This window comes from Aquarana catesbeiana, linkage group LG11 (genome assembly GCF_042186555.1).
Source record: "Aquarana catesbeiana isolate 2022-GZ linkage group LG11, ASM4218655v1, whole genome shotgun sequence".
Taxonomy (NCBI): domain Eukaryota; kingdom Metazoa; phylum Chordata; class Amphibia; order Anura; family Ranidae; genus Aquarana; species Aquarana catesbeiana.
The window spans coordinates 229480591-229501871 of record NC_133334.1 but is presented as its reverse complement, the minus strand read 5'-3'; the positions used below and the strand labels follow the sequence as shown (position 1 = coordinate 229501871).

Below are 21281 nucleotides of genomic sequence, written 5' to 3'. Positions count from 1 at the left end.
GAGTATCTGATTATTAAAAGTCAGCAGCTACACTTTTTGTAGCTGCTGACTTTTAAATGGGTGGAACTCCGCTTTAATCCCCCCCCCCAAAAAAAAAAAACATTTCCACTGCATTTCAGCCCTGCTACTAAAGGACCAGCTGATGTCGGTGATTATCTGGTTAACAACACAGGTGACACTGTTGACAAGGCAGGAAATCCCTCTGTAATGCTGATTGAGTTAGAATACCAGACTAGAAGCTTTAATTTTAGTGTGGTGCCCCAATCTCTCATTAGTATGGACGGACAAAATTAAAGTGGTGGTCCAGCCGAAATTATACTTTTTAAATAAAAATACCCCTATAATACACAAGCTTAATGTATTCTAGTAAAGTTAGTCTGTAAACTAAGGTCTGTTTTGTTAGTTTATAGCAGTAGTTTGTTATTTTATAAACTTACAGTAGGCCGTGGCCATCTTAAGTCTGGGCATCTGAAGCCAGACTGTATTTCTTCCTGGATCTCATCCTTGCAGATCTCGCACATGCTCAGTGCAGCACAAGCTGTGTAATAGGTTTCAGGTCAGGTTTCCATAGCAACGGCAGTGTCAGAGGAAGTTGCCGCCCCTTCCCAGAAGGCATTGCAAACAGAAAATGATGTGATGGGCCAAGGCCAGGGAGGAGGAAGTGAAAAATGAATACAGCAGATATACAGTAGGTGCCGAGAAAAAAAATAAAAAAATATCCAATTCATTTACAGTGCACAGTTTAGTGAGGGATGCTGAAGAGTTGTAAAAGTGGGTGGAACTCCACTTTAAATATCTTGGCATTTTTATTTCATCATCCGCCCTCGATTGTACATTGAATCTTGCCCCACTGATACAAGTCATGAGGGCTAGATTGAAGGCTTAGGCGCATTTGGGACATTTGGATGGAATCCCCCTACACTAATGACTCTCCAGAAGACTAACATGTAGTTGGGTACTTACTGTTGACATTGTGGTGGAATTTTACATGTATGTTCTATTTGGGGGAGTTGCTCCTGCGGTCTGGGATCTGGGAGAGGGCATATTTTATCATTTCATGAGTCGAGCTCTGTAGAACGTCTGGGAGGAGGATCGGCTGGTAATATTCCTATTATTTCCGCCTTCACTGGCAGTTAGGGCGTGCCAACTGTTTTGATAGGATTAGGATGTTTTGGTTTAGTTTGGTTATTTTGTCAGTGTTTTTTTTTTTTTATGCTGTGCATTCAAGCCTAAGTATGCCCAATAAGCTCTGTTTTACACATGTACTGTACCTTGAAAAATTCAATAAAAAACATTTAAAAAAAGAGGGTGGTGCTTGAAATCATTATTCTTCCTCTGCTAACCATGGTTCCTGCAAGGAAACACGTGCAGTCACCATTGCTTTGCACAAAAAGGGATTCACAGGCAAAGATTTTGTTGCTACTTAAATGGGTTGATTTAGGTGCAATCAATCGGATCATGAAGAACTTCAAGGAGAGCTGTTCAATTGTTGTGAAGAAGGCTTCAGGGCGCTCAAAGTTCAGCAAGCATTAGAACCGTCTCCTACAGTTAATTCAGCTGCAGGGTCTGGGCACCACCAGTGTCCAGCTTGCTCAGGAATGGCAGCAGGCAGGTGTAAGTACGTCTGCACGCACAGTGAGGCAAAGACTTTTGGAGGATGGTCTGGTGTAAGAATGGCAGCAAAGAAGCCACTTCTGTCCAGGAAAAACATCAGGGACAGACTTGTATTCTGCAAAAGTTACAGGGATTGGGTTGCTGAGGACTGGGGTAAAGTCATTTTCTTTGATCAATCCCCTTTTCTGATTGTTTGGGGCATCAAGAAAAACATCTTGTCCGAAAGAAGAAAAGATGAGCTCTACCATCAGTCCTGTGTCATGCCAAAAGTAAAGCATCCTGAGACCATTCACGTGTGGGGTTGTCTCTCAGCCAAGGGAGTGGGCTCACTCACCATTTTGCCAAAGAACACAGCCATGAATAAAGACTGGTACAAAAACATCCTCCGAGAGCAACTTCTCCCAACCATCCAAGAACAGTTTGGTGAGGAACAATGCCTTTTCCAGCATGACGCACCTTGTCATAAGGCAAAAGTGATAACAAAGTGGCTTGGGGAACAAAACTTCTAAATTTTGGGTCCATGGCCAGTAAACTTCCCAGACCTTAATTCCATTGAGAACTTGTGGTCAATCCTCAAGAGGCAGGTGAACAACTCCCCCCCCCCCCCCCCCCCCCCCACAAATTCTTACAAACTCCAAACATTATGCAAGAATGGGCTGCCATCAGTCAGGATGTGGCCCAGAAGTTAGCATGCCAGGGAGAATTGCAGAGGTCTTGAAAGAAGGTGCAATGCTGCAGATATTGAGTCTTTGCATACACTTAATGTAATTGTCAATAAAAGCCATTGACACTTCTGAAATGCTTGTAAGTATATCATAGTAACATCTGACAAAAAGATCTAAAAACACTGAAGCAGCAGACTGTGAAAATTAAAGGGGTTGTAAAGGTAATTTTTTTTTTAATTTAAAATAACAAACATATCATACTTACCTTCACTGTGCAGCTCGTTCTGCACAGAGTGGCCCCGAACCTGGTCTTCTGGGGTCCCTCGGCGGCTGTTTCAGCTCCTCCCCGCAAGCATTTACCACCTTAATGCGAGCTCCCTCGCATGGTGGTGAGTGCTTGCGGGCGCGCTCCCGTGATACAGCCGGCGGCTATAGCCGCTCGCTGTATCACTCGGCCCCGCCCCCCGGCGCGCTGCGTCATCGGATGTGATTGACAGCAGTGCGAGCCAATGGCTGCGCTGCTTTCAATCCATCCACTGCAGCCAATCAGCGACCAGGCTGAGCTGCAATGAGGACGAGCAGCGAAGATTCGAGGCGTCAGGTAAGTAAAACGGGGGGGCTGGGGGCGGCGGTACTGTCAAAAGTTTTTTCACCTTAATGCATAGAATGCATTAAGGTGAAAAAATTTTTATCTTTACAACCCCTTTAATCTTTGTGTCATTCTCAAAACTTTTGGCAATGGCTGTGCATCACCAGTGCCTGCAAAACGTGCATTGTAATTAAATTTGAGTAACGGCGAATGTCATTTTTATTTCACTATAGAAACTTGGATGCTTTGATATCGGCATGTTGCGTGCAACACAGATTTTTTTTCATTCTTTTTGGGGAGGAAGTTCCACTTTAGGTTCAGTTTACAATACTGCCAGACACACTAGAAATTATACCGATGTCGGGGTTACAATGGGAATTTTGTATTTTGGTTAAAAGCACTTTGTATCAGTATTGCACTTAGTGCTAACTTTATTAAATGACCTGTATTTTTTATTTATTTTTGTTGATTAATGTTTTTTCCAATATTGTCTTTCTCTTTTCAGCTTAGTCTCTTCTATCCAATCACATTTTGCTTGTGTACAGTGTTTCTCATCGCCGTCCCATTGTACAGTGATACAGTGAACTCACTCATTGGAATAGGGATTGCTCTTTCTGGCGTTCCTGTCTATTTCATGGGAGTTTATCTTCCAGAGTCTAAAAGGCCACCGTTTATTGGCAAATTATTTGGTAAGTAATGCTGAGAAAGAAGTGTGTTTTCATAAAGTGCTTATTTTCATTTTATTGCTAAACTAACATATGCAACCTGACTGGATCAAATTCAACTTTTAGAAATGCTTGAAACCATAATCACTCGCAATTAGTCCTTTACCACTTTAGCTCCGAAAGGTTTTACCCCCTTCCTGACGAGGCAATTTTTTGCAATACGGCACTGTGTTACTTTAACTGACAAACACTACCCAAATAAAGTTGATGTCCGTCCTCCTTTTTTTTTTTTTTATCTCACAAATTGAGCTTTCTTTTGGTGGTATTTGATCAAATCTGCGGTTTTCATTTTTTGCGTTTTATAAACAAAAAAGCGTCAATTTTTATTTAAAAAAAAACAGTATTTTTTTTTTACTCAAACACAGCCAATAAAAATGTAAAAAATAAAAATTTTTATCATCGATTTAGGCCAATATGTATACTGCTACATGTTTTTGGTAAAAAAAATCCTAATAAGGGTATATTGATTGGTTTGCGCAAAAATTATAGCGTCTACAAACTATGGGATAGATTTATGGACTTTTTATTGCTTTGTACCAGTAATGGCGGTGATCAGCGTTTTTTAGCGGAACTGCGACATTGCGGCGGACAAATCTGATACTAAGTGACACTTTTTGGGGACCAGTGACATCAATACAGCGATCAGTGCTAAAAAAACAAAAATGCGTGGTCACTGGCATAGAAGGGGCACATCAGGGGCAAACAAAGGGTTAAATGTGTTCTCTGAGTGCTTTCTAACTGGGGGGCGGCCTGCTTTGAGTAAAGGAAAACAGAAATCCGTGTTTCTGCTTAGAAGGAACACAATATCTCCATTTTTTTTTTCCCCTCTGGCAGAACGGTGGTCTGCTTTGTTTACATAGGCAGACCGCCTCTCTCCGAACGCACGCCGGGTTCCCGGTGGACAGTGCGTCCGCCGGACCTGCTGATTGGCGCGTGCCCCAGAGCCTAAGAAGAAAATCAAGTACAGGTAAGTGATTTTGCGCTTAAGGGCCACCCTTCCACAGTATATGTTAGTGGGGTGGTTAAAGAGGAACTGAATAATGCAAGCTGTGCCCAAAAATGCAGAGGGCAAATGACTGGCTGTGGTCCCCTGCAGCTAATCTTTGCAGCTGCAAATCAGAATTTGACAGCAATGCTGCATGGCCCCCAAACTCAGGCAGAGCGAAGGAGGGGCTGTCAGATTTTGACATGTGGCTGTATCTGTGCAGGCAGTGCTTCTGCATGCGTCTTCACAGGCTGCCTGCACACAGTCTGGGTTAGGTGCAGGTTAACAATGCCCATCTTAACGAAGCCTTATGATGACATGTTATATATAAGTTTCTTATAAGGCAAAGTGTTATTAACTTCCGCTATCCAGTGGGTAATCTCCGGAGGATTGGGCCTCATCCAGACTCTAGCTATAACCATTCGTGCAGAGAAAGGTGTTTCATGTAGAAATGTCTTATTGAATTTATTGATCTCCAGATCTGATAATATTCCCAGGAGGCATATTTTGGGTTGAAGTGTTACAGGTGTCCATAGTGTCGTGGAGAAAGCGTACCAGAATGCCTGGATCTGCGGGCATTGCCACAACAGATGGGAGAAAGTACGTACAACTTGGTTGCACATTGGGCACATAGTGGACTGATTGCTTTTGTACCTAGATATTCTGAGTGGTGTGAGGTATGATCTGTGAATCATAAAAATTTGGGATAAACGGTCGGACAATTTAGGGGATACTAGTTTGCATGTGTCTAAGGCATCACTCCATTCGTCATCTTCCAATGTGCCCACCTCCCCCTCCCATCTAGATTTCAGGGCATATGCTGACATAGTTGCCTGTGGAAGCGTAAGCATCATATAGAATTGAGAGATTCGTTTTTTCGGGTCAGGGCATTTTATTGCTTACATTAGGGGGTTATTAGCTAGAGTGAGTTCGCCCAATGGGAACTGTGTACGAAAAGCGTGACAGAGCTGTATATATCTGAAAAACATATGGTTTGGTAGTGCGAACTCAGATTTTAATCTGTCGAAGGTCTTTAACTTGCCATTTGAGGTGATGTGAGACATATAAAATATCCCCTTTGAGCTCCACACCTCACTGTCAGGGATTTAGTATTCCGGGAGATTCATATTGTGCCACAAGGGGGTGAACTCATTTATTACTGGCAAACGCAGTCTATCCGAGGCCAAATTCCAGATCCTAATATAATGATATAGTAGTGATCTGTGGTTGACAATCTTGCCCTCCCCAGTTGCTCGTCCTGTTATTGCTACCATCGAATCCTGTGACGTCTGGGACCACCTAGGACATAGAAAACAGAGAAATCTCTCTCTGTCCACCTTGTCAACATGGAAAATTTGGGACAGTTGAGCTGCAATATAATATTTGTTAAAGTCAGGTAGAGCCGTTCCCGCTAGGTCCGTGGGGTTTTTCAGTTTGTGCCATGAGATTTTATGTCTGTTATTACCCCATATAAATGGCTTCATAATAGTTTCCATTAGTTTGAAATGCCTGAACACCAAGTATACCGGCGAGTGCCAAACCATATATAGTATTTTGGGCAGGAGGACCATTTTTTACAAGGTTTATACGTCCCATCACTCCCAGCGGGAGACAAGCCCATACCTGAGTTTTTTGCTTAAGCATTTCATACAACGGAACTATATTGAGTGTCTCATAGTCAGCTGGGTCCCTTGTAGTCCATATGCCCAGATATTTAATAGTGTCTACTCTCTGTAAGAGCAGCATGGCTCTGTCTTTGGGCTGTGGGAAGCTGTCAAGGATTAATATTTGGGACTTGTCCGTTTATCCTGAGGCTAGAAAATGTGCCAAAACGTTCTATTAAGGCTAGGGCTAGAGGCAGGGATCTGTCTGAATCATCCAGGTATAATAGAGTATCATCCGCATATGTACTGATCGTTTCTATCACTCCCCCCTTACGAAGTCCCTCTATCCCCAGGTGTGCACGGATGGCTATTGCGAATGGCTCTGCCGCCAGTGCATATAACAGTGGCGACAGAGGGCACCCTTGTCTCGTGCCCCTGGACAAAGAGAATTGTTCAGATGGCCAGCCATTTGCCAGCACTCTCGCCATCGGGGCCTGGTATAGGAGTTGCACCCATTTTATAAATTTGGGTCCAAGGCCAAACCTGCTCAAGCCTGTCTATAAGTAGCTCCATTCCACTGAGTCAAACGCCTTGGCCGTATCTAGAGCAACAATCACCCTAGACCCTGTATTTTCATGGGTAGCTTGCAAGTTTATAAAAAGCCGTCTGAGATTGAAAGACTTATTTCTGCCCGGCATAAATCCCGCCTGGTCACAGTGTATTAAAGACAGGATGACTTTATTAAGGCGGATAGCTAGCACTTTTGCGAGAATCTTAATATCTACCTAGAGCAAAGATATGGGAATTAATACTATGGTAGCCTCTCTCATAGACGCTGGCAGTTCAGAGCCTTCAAATACAGCCTCGTACAGCTGGATCCTCCAGTTTTAACTTATTTTCCAGCCTCTCATAAATGCCATATGAACACAAAGAAAGGAGAGCGCACCTTTCATGACCACTTTGATTATGGGGGTCATGGAGGTATGGATTTCACTACAGAGCTTGCTTGGACTGTTTTCTGTTCTCTCTGAATTTCATTTACACTTGGACTTTTGGACTTTAGTATTTATGCTACAATTATTTCAGTAGTAGTTTTGATATTACATGCACCGTGGATTTGATTTTAAATTGTTTTTTTTTTTGTTTTTTTGGAAACCCGCATCCAATTCACAAAGGTGTGAACTTAGCCTTAAAAGGGTTCTGCAGTTTAGGTCCCATTCACACCTTCATGCTCTGGCGCATTGCATTAACGTGTGTTATGCATTGCGTTAAGGCAACTTATTCAGTTTAATGAGCCGCCAGCGCAAAAAAAAAAAAAAAAAAGACCAAGAATACCTTATTTTGCTAGTGTCCTAGTAGTTTGGGCGCTTTTAATTGTATGGCTGCTGAGAAAAATCTAGAGATTTTTGCAAATCTTTTCTTTGTGGGCTTCAGTTAGGATTCTTTGCTACACTGTTGCTTGAGCTGGTCTCTAGATCAGTGTTTCTCAACCCTCCACCCCCCCTCCTTTTTATTTATTTATTTTAGGCAAGTTTAGAATTCTGTAAAGTCTTGGGGGAGGTTTGCGTCTGAGCACAAGCTTTTTTTGCGCATTCCTGTGTTTTTCAATGTGCTGCCCTATGCGTGTGAAACAAGCAAAAAAGTTTCCCATGTGTCGCATTTTTAAAATTGCCACACCAAATGCATGGTACTGCAGTAAAATGCATTTTAGCAGACACTAACACATGTGCTTTTGCTAGATGTGTGGGGTTGCCATTAAGAATTATTGGCACCTGTGCATGTCTGCAAAAGGTAGCTCGTTTTTGTGTGGTGCGGGAAAATACGCAATTTCACCTGGTGTGAACAAGCCTTAAAATGTAGTTTGTGAGGCAGAGTTCAGTGGACAATAGGTTGTGAGGCAAACTTGCCTTGTACCTGTAGAAATAAGTCAGTGGTATGGTAGCATCAGTCAGCGAGCAAAAGCATGGAATGCCTATTGGAGAAGTCTCTCTGGGTAAGCCATTTAGCACACCACTGGAGATAAAGGAAGACTTGCTGGGCTGCTCTCTCCGCTCCTCCATCTTCAGCTGCTGAATCAGCCATAGCAGCCACCTCTGTGAGAAGGGAAGAAGGTGGCCACGTCCCCCATCCACCACCTCTGGCTGCACTGGGAGAAGTTTGGGGAGGAGAATTGCATGTAAACTCCTGAGGAGATGAGCAGACCACAGACAGCTCCCCGTCCCTGGCCTGTACCTCCTTATCGGCCAGGGAGGCAAGTCAGGGGAAATGAAGGATGCTGGGAAGGCTTCTGACATGCTCCTCCGCGACCAATGACGTCATCAGTTGGCAGGATGCACTTGGGCAGTCTGTTCAGCACAGAATCCCACAGGAGGTTACATGCCAGTTTAAAAGGCACAGGACCGGCAGTGCATTTAAATAAAAGCTTGAGCCAGCAGTAAGGCCACTTTCACGTTTAGGTGGTTTTCAGGCGTTTTAGCGGTAAAAATGGCCTCAAACTAATGCCTGAAAACCGCCTCCCCATTCATTGTAGAGTGTGACTTTTTACACTGGGGCGGTGCGCTTGCGGGACGTTCTGAAAAGTCCTGCAAGCAGCACCTTTGGGACAGTGCTGAAGTGCCTGCAAAGGGCTTCAGCAGCGCCGCAACACGGGCGCTTTTAACCCTTTCTTTGTCTACTAACGGGGTTAGAAGTGCCCCACTAGGGGACGGAAAGCGCCACTAAAACGACGGTAAAGCACTGCTATAACTAGCAGTGCTTTCAGTGTAAAAGTGGCCTAAAGAATGTTTTGCCTGCCTTGGTTGGTGACGGGTTTTTTTTTTTTTTTTTTTTTTTTTTATATATGCTTTTTTTCTGTGGCCCCCGGTTGAAAAACCCTGCTCCTATATAGCAGTTATTTGAATCTGCGTTTCCTCTGTACTAGCTTTGGAGGCCATACCCAGACCCGACTGGACATTTCGAGGCTAGCCTGGAATTTCACCTTTGTGCACTAAGCTGTGCACTGTGGGAAGGACCACTTTGTCATCCTACTTCACAGTAGTTGGCTTTAACAGAATATTGAAGCCCAGGTTCTGAGGAACAGGGGCAACTTTGAGTCTGTGATTCCTACAATAGTAAAAGCTAAAAGAAATTTTCTTCTAGCAAGATCTGTTATCAGACAAAGGCTATCACTTGTGTGAATCTAGAGGCTTCCACCCCAGGAGTTTCTGCATTGGATGAATTTTTTTGCAGCTGGGTCTAAACAAGTATTTTAGTCTCAGAATTACCAAGGGTCAGGTTTCTGTCCTTTCTGTTCTGTTTCAGAGACCATTGGTATCTCACTTTCTCAAACGACCCCTGTGCAGGGGGTCTTACATGTAACGCCATCTGCCCATTAACCTGTGAATACGGTTCTCTCTGCACATTAGAAACCGCCTTTGTACCCATTAAAGATGTTACTCTCTCTACTTTCACCTACAAGGTGATGTTTCTTGTTGCCATCACCTCTAAAAAGTGTCTGAACTAGTGGCCTTATTTTTAAAGAAACCGTTTCTGGTTCTGCATAGGTACAAGGTGGTCATGAGGCCTGAGGTAGTTTCTGCTTTCACTTCGGTCAGGACGTTGTTTTTTCCATACCCATTTTCTCCAAGCGTCTTCCAGGACAGCCCATGAGACCTTGGGCTCCTCCTACCAGGACAGGAAACACGTCACCCCCACCAGATAAAAGGGCGGTCCTCCAGGCCCATGTCAGTTATTTGTGTTTCCTCCGGACGGGGGGTAACATGTTCATGGAACCTGCTCCCATAGGCCTTATAAGCAGGGGCTTTGTATGGTTTTTTTTTTGGGGCATATCACTTACCTCTTCCTCTGCCAGAAGCAGCACACCGCTGGGGAGGTTGGCTGTGTTGCTGTTCTCTGTCCTCAGTGCCTGGAGAGGGCCAGGACCGGTGTGAGGTCGTGCCCCTAGCGCAGTGCATTGCACTCTAGCTCAGCTGAGCTTCGGTTGTCCTTCCCTGCCGACAGCCTGGCTGATCTGAGCAAGGAATGGAGGAAGCCGCAGCGTTCGAGGGGGCGGAGCTATTGCGCTCCAAGCCGGCCCACAGGAAGTGCCTGGAGAGGGTTACTTCCGGGGCATATGACATCATCATCGGGTGCCGGAGACGAGGTTCCAGTCTTCATAAACGGCGCGAACAGAGAACGCTGGCTGCTGGTGTTTCTTGGTGTTAAGCAGGCAGGCTGTGGATGACCAAGAGGGGCAGAATGGATCCTCCTGCAGTACCTGCACAGGCAGCGGATGCAGTTCCCAACACCAGCACCTCACAGGTAAGCCTGGGGTGTTCTGTCACCACCTTACTATCCCTGTGAGTGTTCCCTCCCCCTCCCCCCTCTGTAGTAGTGGGTGTAAGGGGACACATTTCCTCCCTCCTGCACGTGGTGTTACGGAGTGATTGTGTGGCTTTAATTACATTGTGGGTCATTTATTTTGTCTTGCAGACCCAGACTCAGGACAAGGCCCAAGCGCAGCCACTTAAAAGGAAATGTGCGGTTTGCGCAAACAAATTGAGCTCCTCATGGAGCAAAGCAGTTTGTCGCACCTGTATAGAAGGCCTAGTAAAGGATGACCCGGTTGCCTCTTGCCAGAAGATGCTTACTTCTGTTAGGGATGAGCTTGCGTCCACCTTCAGTTCCTTTAGAACGCTTATTGACAAGCTCCAGACTCCAGCAGAGAGTCCGTCTTCACTGAAGGCGTCAGTAAGCGCTCCACAGCAGGCAGAGAGCGAAGACTCTGAGGCTGAGGTCAGATCTACTCGTTCTTCTCTGGAAGAATCAGGGTCAGATACCGAGCCCAGAGATAGAGAATCCACTCGAGGCTCAAGATTTAAGTTATCTGTTGAGGATGTAGATGACTTATTAAAGGCTATCTATACTACCCTTGAATTAAAAGAGGAAGAGGTTCAGTTATCCAAACATGATCTTATGTATAAAGGATTACATAAGAGAAAATCAAGAGTGTTTCCAGTTCATAGTTCTTTGGTTGATACTATTAAACTGGAATGGGATAATCCTGAGAGAAAACCATTCTTCTCTAGTAACCTAAAAAGGAGGTTTCCTTTTGATGAGGACACTGCGCAGCCATGGAATAAGAATCCCAAGTTAGACGCACCTCTTTCAAAAGTTTCAAAAAACTCGGACCTGGCGTTTGATGATATGGGTACGCTTAAGGATCCGATGGACAAGAGGGGGGATATCTTTCTCCACAGAGCCTGGGACTCAGCAGTTGGAAACCTGAAACCAGCTTTGGCTTCCACTTGTGTGGCCAGAAATCTGGAGGTTTGGTTGACTCGGATTCAGTCACATCTGTCAGCAGGTACCTCCAGAGAGCAAATTTTAAAGTCTTTTCCTCTCCTATTTCAGGCAGTGGGTTTTTTGGCAGATTCTTCCGCTGAGTCGGTAAGAATGCCAGCCAGGACTTCGGCTCTAGTGAACTCGGCCAGGAGAAGCCTTTGGCTTAAGACCTGGTCAGGGGACTCGGCCTCCAAGTTGCGCCTTTGTGGCCTTCCTTTAACTGGCGATCATTTATTTGGCCCAGGTCTACAGGAGGCACTGGAACGCACGGCTGATAAGAAAAAGGCGTTTCCAGAGAAAAAGAGTTCAGACAGCCAGAAAATTTTTTCGTGGCCAAAACAGGCAACAGAGTACTAGAGAGAAGGACAGCAGGCCGAAAAAGCATTGGACTGGGCACAAAGGCAGAGGCAAAGGGGGAGTGCTATTTAACCCTCCTCAACAGCCCGCCAAGCCGCAGTGACTTGTGTTCCCCGGTGGGAGGGAGATTGAGGGCCTTCATCCCACAGTGGGCAGCAGTCACTCTGAGCCCCTTCGTCCTGGACCTAGTGACCAACGGGTACAGGCTGGAGTTTGTTCACCAACCACCAGAACGTTTGTTGGTCACATTTCCTCCACAAGATCGGGAGAAAGCGAGGGCTCTGGGTCTCCAGATCGGAGACTTATTAGATCAAAAAGTCCTGATTCCTGTTCCTCGATCGGAGCGGGGCAAGGGATTCTATTCCCATGTATTTGTGGTCAGAAAGCCGGCAGGAAAGTTTCGACTTATCCTGAATCTCCGGACCTTAAACAAGTCCATCAGATACAAGCATTTCCGTATGGAGACGGTTTTTACAATCAAAAACCTACTATACCCAAACTGCTTTATGGCCACGTTGGACTTAAGGGACGCTTATCTTCACATCCCTATCCATCCAGCCTTCCAAAAGTTTTTGAGATTGGCAGTGAAGACGGGTATGGGGACCCGACATTTTCAATTTCAGGCCCTCCCCTTCGGTCTTTCCTCAGCCCCACGCATCTTTACGAAGGTGTTGGGGGAAGCGCTGGCTCCTCTAAGATTAAAGGCAATAACGGTTATCCCTTACTTAAACGACCTCCTGATAGTGGCAAAATCATACCAAAGGCTGTTGGAAGATCTCCAGGCTGTACAGGACTTCTTACAGTCCCTAGGCTGGCTAATAAACAAAGAAAAATCGTCCTTGATTCCGGCCCAGAAAGTAACTTATCTGGGTTACGATTTTTGCTCCGTGAACCAAAGAGTTTTTCTTCCTCAGGAGAAGATTACCAAAGTGTTCCAGACTATGTCAACATTGCAGACCAACCAGTCGGTCTCTCTGAGACAGGTGTCGAGGGCAGTGGGTCTTATGACCTCATGTTTTCCCGCAGTACCATGGGCGAGACTCCGTCAGCGTCCGTTACAAAGGTTTCTTTTAAGAAACTGGGACAGGGACGTAAGGTCCCTGGAGTCAAGGATCTGGATTCCCGACAGGATAAAAAGAAGCCTGTGGTGGTGGAGAGCTGGTCAGCACCTAGCAGGAGGTCTTCCATGGTCCTTTCCCATTTCCCGAAGGATTACCACGGATGCGAGTTCCTGGGGATGGGGGGCCCACCTCAGCAATGCAGTAGCACAAGGAGAGTGGTCCCCAGAGGAGGCAAGGGCCTCATCCAATCAAAGAGAGCTGCTTGCAGTCCAGAGAGCCCTCCAGTCTTTTCAGATGGAGATCAGGGGTCACAACCTCCAAATCCTGTCAGACAATATAGCGACAGTCGCGTATATCAACAAGCAGAAAGGCACGAGAAGCCGGAGGCTTCAGTCCATTTCCCAGGAGATCCTTTCATGGGCAGAGGGGAATCTAGCCTCCATTTCTGCTGTACACCTGAAGGGGAAAAACAATTATCTGGCAGATTATCTCAGCCGTCACAGGATAGACCGAGACAACTGGTCCCTTCATCCCGAAGTCTTTGCAGACCTCACCAAGAGATGGGGTTATCCGGTAGCGGATTTGTTTGCAAACCGAAACAACCGCAAGACGGAGATATTCTTTTCCATGAACCCGGCAGACCAAGCCTTGGGGATCGATGCTCTGGCGAACCCGTGGCCTCCAGGACTATGTTATGCCTTTCCGCCAATCAGGCTGATTCCAGAAGTCCTCCGGAAGTTTCGGCTGGAAGAGACAGATCTGATTCTAATTGCCCCGTTTTGGCCCAAGAGGCCATGGTTTTCCCTGCTACAGTCTCTGGTTTCAGAGCCTCCGTGGAGTCTTCCGAAAAGGGAAGACCTATTATTGCAGGGTCCAGTATCGCACCCTCAGGTGGTTTCCTTAAACTTGACGGCCTGGTATCTGAAGAAAAGATACTGAGCGCCCAAGGGTTCTCTGACAAAGTAGTCAGGACTCTCGTTAATTGCAGGAAGCCAGTTACTAGAGCCATATATTCCAAAGTTTGGAAAAGGTTTAACTCATGGTTATCTGAAAATGATAGATTAACTCATGATATTCCGTCTATTTTGGAATTTTTCCAAGAGGGTGTCGACAAAGGTCTTTCTGTTAGTACCTTAAAGGTACAAGCAGCCTCTATTAGTGTGTTCCTCCAGTTTTCTCTCCTGGAAAATCCCACTATAGCCAGATTTTTCAAATCTATCCCTAGGGCCAGACCAGTAGTAGTGAGAAGTTGTCCAACGTGGGATCTGTCCCTAGTACTTCAAACTCTGGTAGAATTTCCGTTTGAACCTCTGGAAAGTATGTCAGTTAAGTTACTTACATTAAAAACTGTGTTCCTTTATAGCTGTTACCTCAGCTCGTAGGGTAAGTGAGTTGCAGGCCCTATCAGTTAGGGAGCCCTTCCTCACGATTTTTGAGGATCGAGTTGTGTTACGAACCGATCCAGGTTTTTTGCCCAAGGTGGCAAGTACATTCCACCGATCTCAGAACATTGTATTGCCAACCTTTTGTAGTTCGCCACAGGGCGACTTAGAAAGAAAATTTAGTTTTCTAGATGTAAGAAGGATTCTCTTGGTCTATCTTGAGGTCACGAAGACCTTTAGAAAAACTGATGCCTTGTTTGTCCTCTTTTCTGGAGTTCACAAGGGGAATAGTGCATCTAAAGCCACATTGGCTAGATGGATAAAGCAAGCCATCTTGGAAGCTTACAAAATTAGGGAGGTCCCTACACCTTTTGTTACTGCGCACTCAACTAGAGCCTTGTCTACGTCTTGGGCTGAGAGGGCTGGTGCCTCACCGGAACAAATTTGCAGGGCTGCCACTTGGTCCAGTTACTCGACCTTCATTAAACATTATCGCCTGGATCTCCTATCAGCTCAGGAGCAGGCGTTTGGTCGTAAGGTCCTTCAGGCAGTTGTCCCTCCCTAGACTGGTAAGTTCTGGCTCATCGTCTCATGGGCTGTCCTGGAAGACGTTGGAGAAAAGCTGAGTTAGACTTACCGGTAACTCCTTTTCTGAGAGTCTTCCAGGACAGCCGGATTCCCACCCGGTATTGTCTGAAGTTATGTGTATTATGCATATGTTTTGCAGGGTCCTACGGTTCTTGAGAATACTGACATGGGCCTGGAGGACCGCCCTTTTATCTGGTGGGGGGTGACGTGTTTCCTGTCCTGGTAGGAGGAGCCCAAGGTCTCATGGGCTGTCCTGGAAGACTCTCAGAAAAGGAGTTACCGGTAAGTCTAACTCAGCTTTTCCACCATCTCACCAAAAAGAAATGTTTCCCTCCCGCTATCTGGATTTAGTGCCAGGCTGTGATAGTCTTTCAATCCCCTGCTTCTTTAAAGATGACTGAATCCCTTTTTGTGATCCTTGATGGACCCCATAGAGGTGCATCAGCTTCTTGAACCTTCTCTAGGTGGCTGAGACAATCCTTCAGGCTTTTGATCTCCAGGATTGGGTTCCACACTCTGCTAGAGCTGTGCATCCTGAGCTTTTTGGCATACAACTGTTCACATAGCAGCACTGCAAATCTGGGTCTTCTGTCCCACACATTCTCAAAGTTCTACCAGATGGAGCTTGTGGCCTTATCCGATACCAGCTTTAGGCTTAAAGCTTAACTCCAGGTTTACTGCCCCTTTAGTTATTTGGGCCAAGCTGGCCCAAATTTAACTATTGGCTACACTAACAGATGCACACTCTGGGTGTGCTGTGTAAACTGTATGTGCTATCAGTTGCATACAGTTTACAGCACTGTGTTCCAGCAGCAGGATTAGAACTTCCTGTCCCACTCACGGAACAAAAACTGAGTCTGGCTTTGCACCGCTCAGCCATTCATATGCAGCTTTGTATTCTATGAATACAAAGCTTCCTTGTGATTTCATCCACCTGCCTCTCTGCCTCAGTCAATCAGAGGAACCTTTTTGTATTCATTCCTAAAATACAAAGCTGCCTATAAATGGCTGAGCAGCGCTCAATCTGGCTCAAATTTGTTACAGGTGTGTGGGATGGGAAGTTTTCATCCCGCTGCCAGAAGTGCTATATGCTGCCTTTAGCTAAAAATACAGTATATACAGCATGTTCAGCAGGTGCACTTGTTAATGTAGCAAATAGTTTGTCTGGCCCAGCCAGAGGTCCTTCAGCCAGCTCTTTTAGCTGCAGACAGAGTCTACTTTTCTGTTTTTTTTTTTTTTTTTTTTTCTTGGATGTTAGTGCAACATTTTTGTGTTGCCCACCCATCAGTTAAATTGCTTTTGGACATCCTAGAGGTTTGACTTCCTGTGTCCCTCAATGGACAAGACGAGAAAGTAAGTAGGATTGCATACTCTCTGTAAAACCTGTTTCCAGAAGTCCATTGAGGGACAAAGGTCCCACCACTCTGTGTCCATGGTCATGCTCTCAACACAATGTTGGCTGCAAAACTGAAGCATACTGGTAGCAGCAGGGTTTATCCTGGGCTGGCCTTCAGATTTTTTTTTTTTTTGGTTGCCACTGTCCAATGCTCTGGTAGGCAGCAGTAAAAAACTGAAAATGTAAGACTTTCTATGGTTAGGGAACAAAATATTACAGCGCACACATGCAAAAAAGACATTTATCTCAAGCAAGGCTAGTTTAAAACACCTAAACATTTTCAAAAAAACATTATCAAAAAATATGGGGATTTGGTCACACCATATTGCTATATGGTGCTAAGCCCACTTACTGCGACAAAGTACCCCATAATCAGTGGGTCCTACACTATCCATGGAGTGGGAGATCCTGCATCTCTGAACCATGAGAGCATTACACTCTTCTAAATGGGAGAATCATGAGGTCTCCACCCATGACACAAGTGGACACTAATGAGAGGTACTTATGTGAAGGAGTGAGGTGCTCCGCACCCAAAGGGATTTGGTCAGAATCCATACAATATACAAACAAGATATTTGGGGGGCACACTCTAAAAGATGCATTAAAGATGGTGCAGCCATAAGACCATACAGTAGAAGAAAATATTACAGCGCACACATGCAAAAAAGACATTTACCTCAAGCAAGGCTAGTTTAAAACACCTAAACATTTTCAAAAAAACATTATCAAAAAATATGGGGATTTGGTAACACCATATTGCTATATGGTGCTAAGCCCACTTACTGCGACAAAGTACCCCATAATCAGTGGGTCCTACACTATCCATGGAGTGGGAGATCCTGCATCTCTGAACCATGGATAGTGTAGGACCCACTGATTATGGGGTACTTTGTCGCAGTAAGTGGGCTTAGCACCATATAGCAATATGGTGTGACCAAATCCCCATATTTTTTGATAATGTTTTTTTGAAAATGTTTAGGTGTTTTAAACTAGCCTTGCTTGAGGTAAATGTCTTTTTTGCATGTGTGCGCTGTAATATTTTCTTTTACTGTATGGTCTTATGGCTGCACCATCTTTAATGCATCTTTTAGAGTGTGCCCCCCAAATATCTTGTTTGGTTAGGGAACAAAACGTGTATTTGATGTGAAGGTAAAGGCCACAGTAAATGTATAAATGTATAATTAGAGAATTAAGTGCATCGTCTGAAGTGTCATTTTTTTTTTTTTTTTTTTCCCTTAACTTCTATTTTTATATTGCCTTTTTAGCTTTCCTCACGAGATGGACCCAGCTGATTTTCAACTGCGTCTTGACGGAGATGGACACGGCCGAAGAGAGAAAGCCAATAGTAAAATCAAAGAAGCCATTATGATTACAGACTTTGGTAAAAAAAAAAAAAAAAGAACAAAAACATTGTTATAAAGAAAAGGCGATTTTTGCTTTACTGAAGACCGTTTCTGTTGCTTTTGTTTGATCAAGAAGAGGCCCAGCTGCAGTGAAGATGGACAAAAAAAAATCATTGCTCAAACGACACCTTTTGAAAGGTTTCACAGTTCCAAATCTTAAACGTTTTAAGTGTTCTACACTCCTTTTTTTTTTTTTTTTTTGTCAGTTTTATGTGTATTTTTGTTTTTTCCTTTTTAAATTGCCAAAAACCTTTTCCACATCCACCAGCAACTGCTCATCAGGGAAACTACTTAACCTTCACAGCCTTCAAGTTTAGAAAATAAAGAACACCCAAATGTCCAATACCCAGATGTGTTACGGGCTGAGAAGATGATGTGTGGACTGTGGTTGAGTTCTGTACATGAAAATTGCTGCTCTTCATGTTAAACCCTTGTACTATGATAAAGTAAATATCTAACCGTGTTGTAGACCAGTATTTCACTACTTATTTTAACTAGGTACCCCTTTTTATAAAGCCAGTATTTATCAGCTACCCCTTATGGTCACCTTGTTGATCAATGAGTCAAACACTTTATGCGACTAAACTGATTGAATTGAATAAAAATTGCATCTATTCAGTCAATTTAGTAAGCTCTTAATTCCTTCTGATCAATAGAACAAATATCTGCATGAGTATTGGAGCATCAGTCCTATCACAGATTGAATGTTTCTATAGATTAGATTTTTGACTGATGGGTCACCTTTTTGGTTGATATTTTCAAGCGATTGCAAACTGCGGAACAATCATTTTCCTAATTAGGGCAAACCAAGGAAGGACTGGCAGGGGATGTTGAAAAGGCAAATATAAAGCCTCATACACACCACTATTTTCGTTCAACCAATCCGATATTACTACAGCAATCGCCCCTGCTGAGCTATTGTGTTCTGACAGGGGGACGACCCCCCTGCCAGAACACTCCAGTCAGCGCTTTCAGCCATTGGCTGAGCGCTTATCGGGAGCCGGTCAGCAGACCTTTTGATGGTCATTAGCATTCGACTGCCATGCATACGGGTCGAATATCAGCCGGTTTAATAGAAACCTGCTAACATTCGGCCCCGTGTGTACTAGACTTAAGTGTGTCGGGGAAGGACTTAAAGTGGTTGTAAACCCTGTACTACCCACTTTTACCTACAGGTAAGCCTGTAATAAGGCTTACCTGTAGGTACCATGCATATCTCCTAAACTTGCACCGTTTAGGAAATATTCACTGTATCAGCATGTGCCGACATCATCGGCACATGCGCACCGAAGAAACGGCTCGCTCATGCAGGTAGAGTAGAGGGAAAAGCTGATAAACTGCACTTCTTGGTTACTATGTGATGAGCTGTGATTGGACACAGCTGATCACATGGTAAAGAGCCTATGTCCTAGGCTCTTTAACAGGATCGGAGATGCAGTGTGTCAGCCTGACACACTATATCACCGATCGCCGCGCGCGCCTGAGGCTTGTCCTGCTGGATGTCATATGACGACCAGTCAGGATAATACAACCACTTTCCGGCCTTCATTCTGCTATATGACGGGCAGGAAGTGGTTAAAGTTCCTTCTATTGCTTTTGGCCTGCTTCAATTTCATTTTTGCTGCTGTAATCCAACTTCCTGTGAGAGAGTGGCTACTTTATTTTCCATGGTCCCACTGTATGCAGGAACATAGCCACCCTTTTTCACTTGCACCTCAGGTGACAATGGGATTTGTAGTGTGCATGGAGCAGTGCACATGACCTCAACTAATGTGTACTACTTGTTTCAAAAAGAAATCAGGAGAAAAAAAAAGGTTCAGGAGCCTCTAAAGAACGTTACAAGAAGGTAGAAAACTCAGTAAGACCATTTCATGAAAAATCTGTTTCAGGGCCATTAAGTAGTGGCGTTTAGTGGCACATCAATGGTGCCAAGTGACCATCTCTTTTATGTTCAATGGATATAAAAAGGCTACACACCCCTGTTAAAATGTTAGGTTTCTGTGATGCAAAAAATGAGACATAAATCATTTCGGAACTTTTTCCACCTTTAATGTGACAACTCAATAAAAAACAAACTGAAATCTTTGAGGGTGGGGAGTGAAAAAAAAAATAATGTGGTTGCATAAGTGTGCACACCCTCTTTTAACTGGCGATGTAGCTGTGTTCAGAATTAAGCAATCATATTCAAACTCATGTTAAATAGAAGTCAGTACACACCTGCCATTTTAAAGTGCCTCTGATTAATCCCAAATAAAGTTCAGCTGTTCTAGTAGGTCTTTCCTGACATGTTTAGTTGCACCCTACAGTGAAAGCCATGGTCCACAGAGAGCTTCCAAAGCATCAGAGGGATCGCCTTGTTAAAAGGTGTTAGTCAGGAGAAGGGTACAAAAGAATTTACAAGGCATTGGATATTCCATGGAACACAGTCATCAAGTGGAGAAAATATGGTACAACAGTGACATTACCAAGAACTGGACGTCCCTCCAAAATTGATGAAAAGACAAGAAAAAAAAAACTGGTCAGGGAGGCTGCCAAGAAGCCTACAGCAACATTAAAGGAGCTGCAGGAATATCTGGCACGTACTGGCTGTGTGGTACATGGGACAACGATCTCCCGTATTCTTCATATGTCTGGGCTATGGGGTAAAATAGCAAGACGGGAGCCTTTTCTTGTGAAGAAAAACATCCAAGCCCAGATAAGTTTTGCAAAACGCATCTGAAGTCTCCCAAAGGCATGTGAGAAAATGTGTTCTGGTCTGATGAAACCAAGGTTGAATTTTTTGAGCATAATTCCAAAAGATATGTTTGGCACAAAAACAACACTGCACATCACCAAAAGAACACCATACCCACAGTGAAGCATGGTGGTGGCAGCTGTTTTTCTTCAGTTGGAACAGGGGCCTTAGTCAAGGTAGAGGGAATTATGAACAGTTCCAAATACCAGTCAATATTGGCACAAAACCTTTCAGCATGACAGCGACCCAAAGCATACACCCAAATTAACAAAGGAATGTCTTCACCAGAAGATTAAAGTTTTGGAATGGCCCAGCCAGAGCCCAGACATTAATCCCATTGAAAATATGTGGGGGTATCTGAAGAGGGCTATGTACAGGAGATGCCCTCGCAATCTGACAGATTTAGAGTGTTTTTTGCAAAGAAGAGTGCCAGTCAAGATGTGCCATGCTGATAGACTCATACCCAAAAAAGACTGAGTGCTGTAATAAAATCAAAAGGTGCTTCAACAAAGTATTAGTTTAAGGGTGTGCACACTTATGCAACCATATTCTTTTTGTTTTTTATTTTTGCTTCCCTCCACCTAAAAGATTTCAGTTTGTTGTTCAACAGAGTTGTACAGTTTATAGGTCACATGTAAAGGTGGAAAAAGTTCTGAAATGATTTATCTTTGTCATTTTTTTTCTATTACAGAAACCTGACATTTTTAACAGGTGTGTAGATTTTTTATATAGACTGTACTTTAATCTAGAGCAACAACACCCCCTGGAAGCATCCAGATGGGGAATAGTAATTGGTAGTGCTATGTACATTGCTGCTGTTTTATTTTGGCTCACATATTAATATCAAAATTTCTTT

At 44.2% G+C, this 21281-nt stretch overlaps 1 protein-coding gene across 1 annotated transcript in view; it reads left to right on the top strand.

Annotated features, from left to right (window-relative positions):
• SLC7A6 (solute carrier family 7 member 6) overlaps nucleotides 1-18159 on the top strand; it is an 87612-nt gene extending 69453 nt beyond the window's left edge. The window contains exons 9-10 of the mRNA XM_073605463.1: nucleotides 3374-3557; nucleotides 17554-18159. Of these exons, the coding sequence (XP_073461564.1) occupies nucleotides 3374-3557; nucleotides 17554-17657 (288 nt within the window). The 3' untranslated portion in view covers nucleotides 17658-18159. The remainder of the gene's footprint in view (nucleotides 1-3373; nucleotides 3558-17553) is intronic.
• The last annotated feature ends 3122 nt before the right edge of the window (nucleotides 18160-21281 follow it).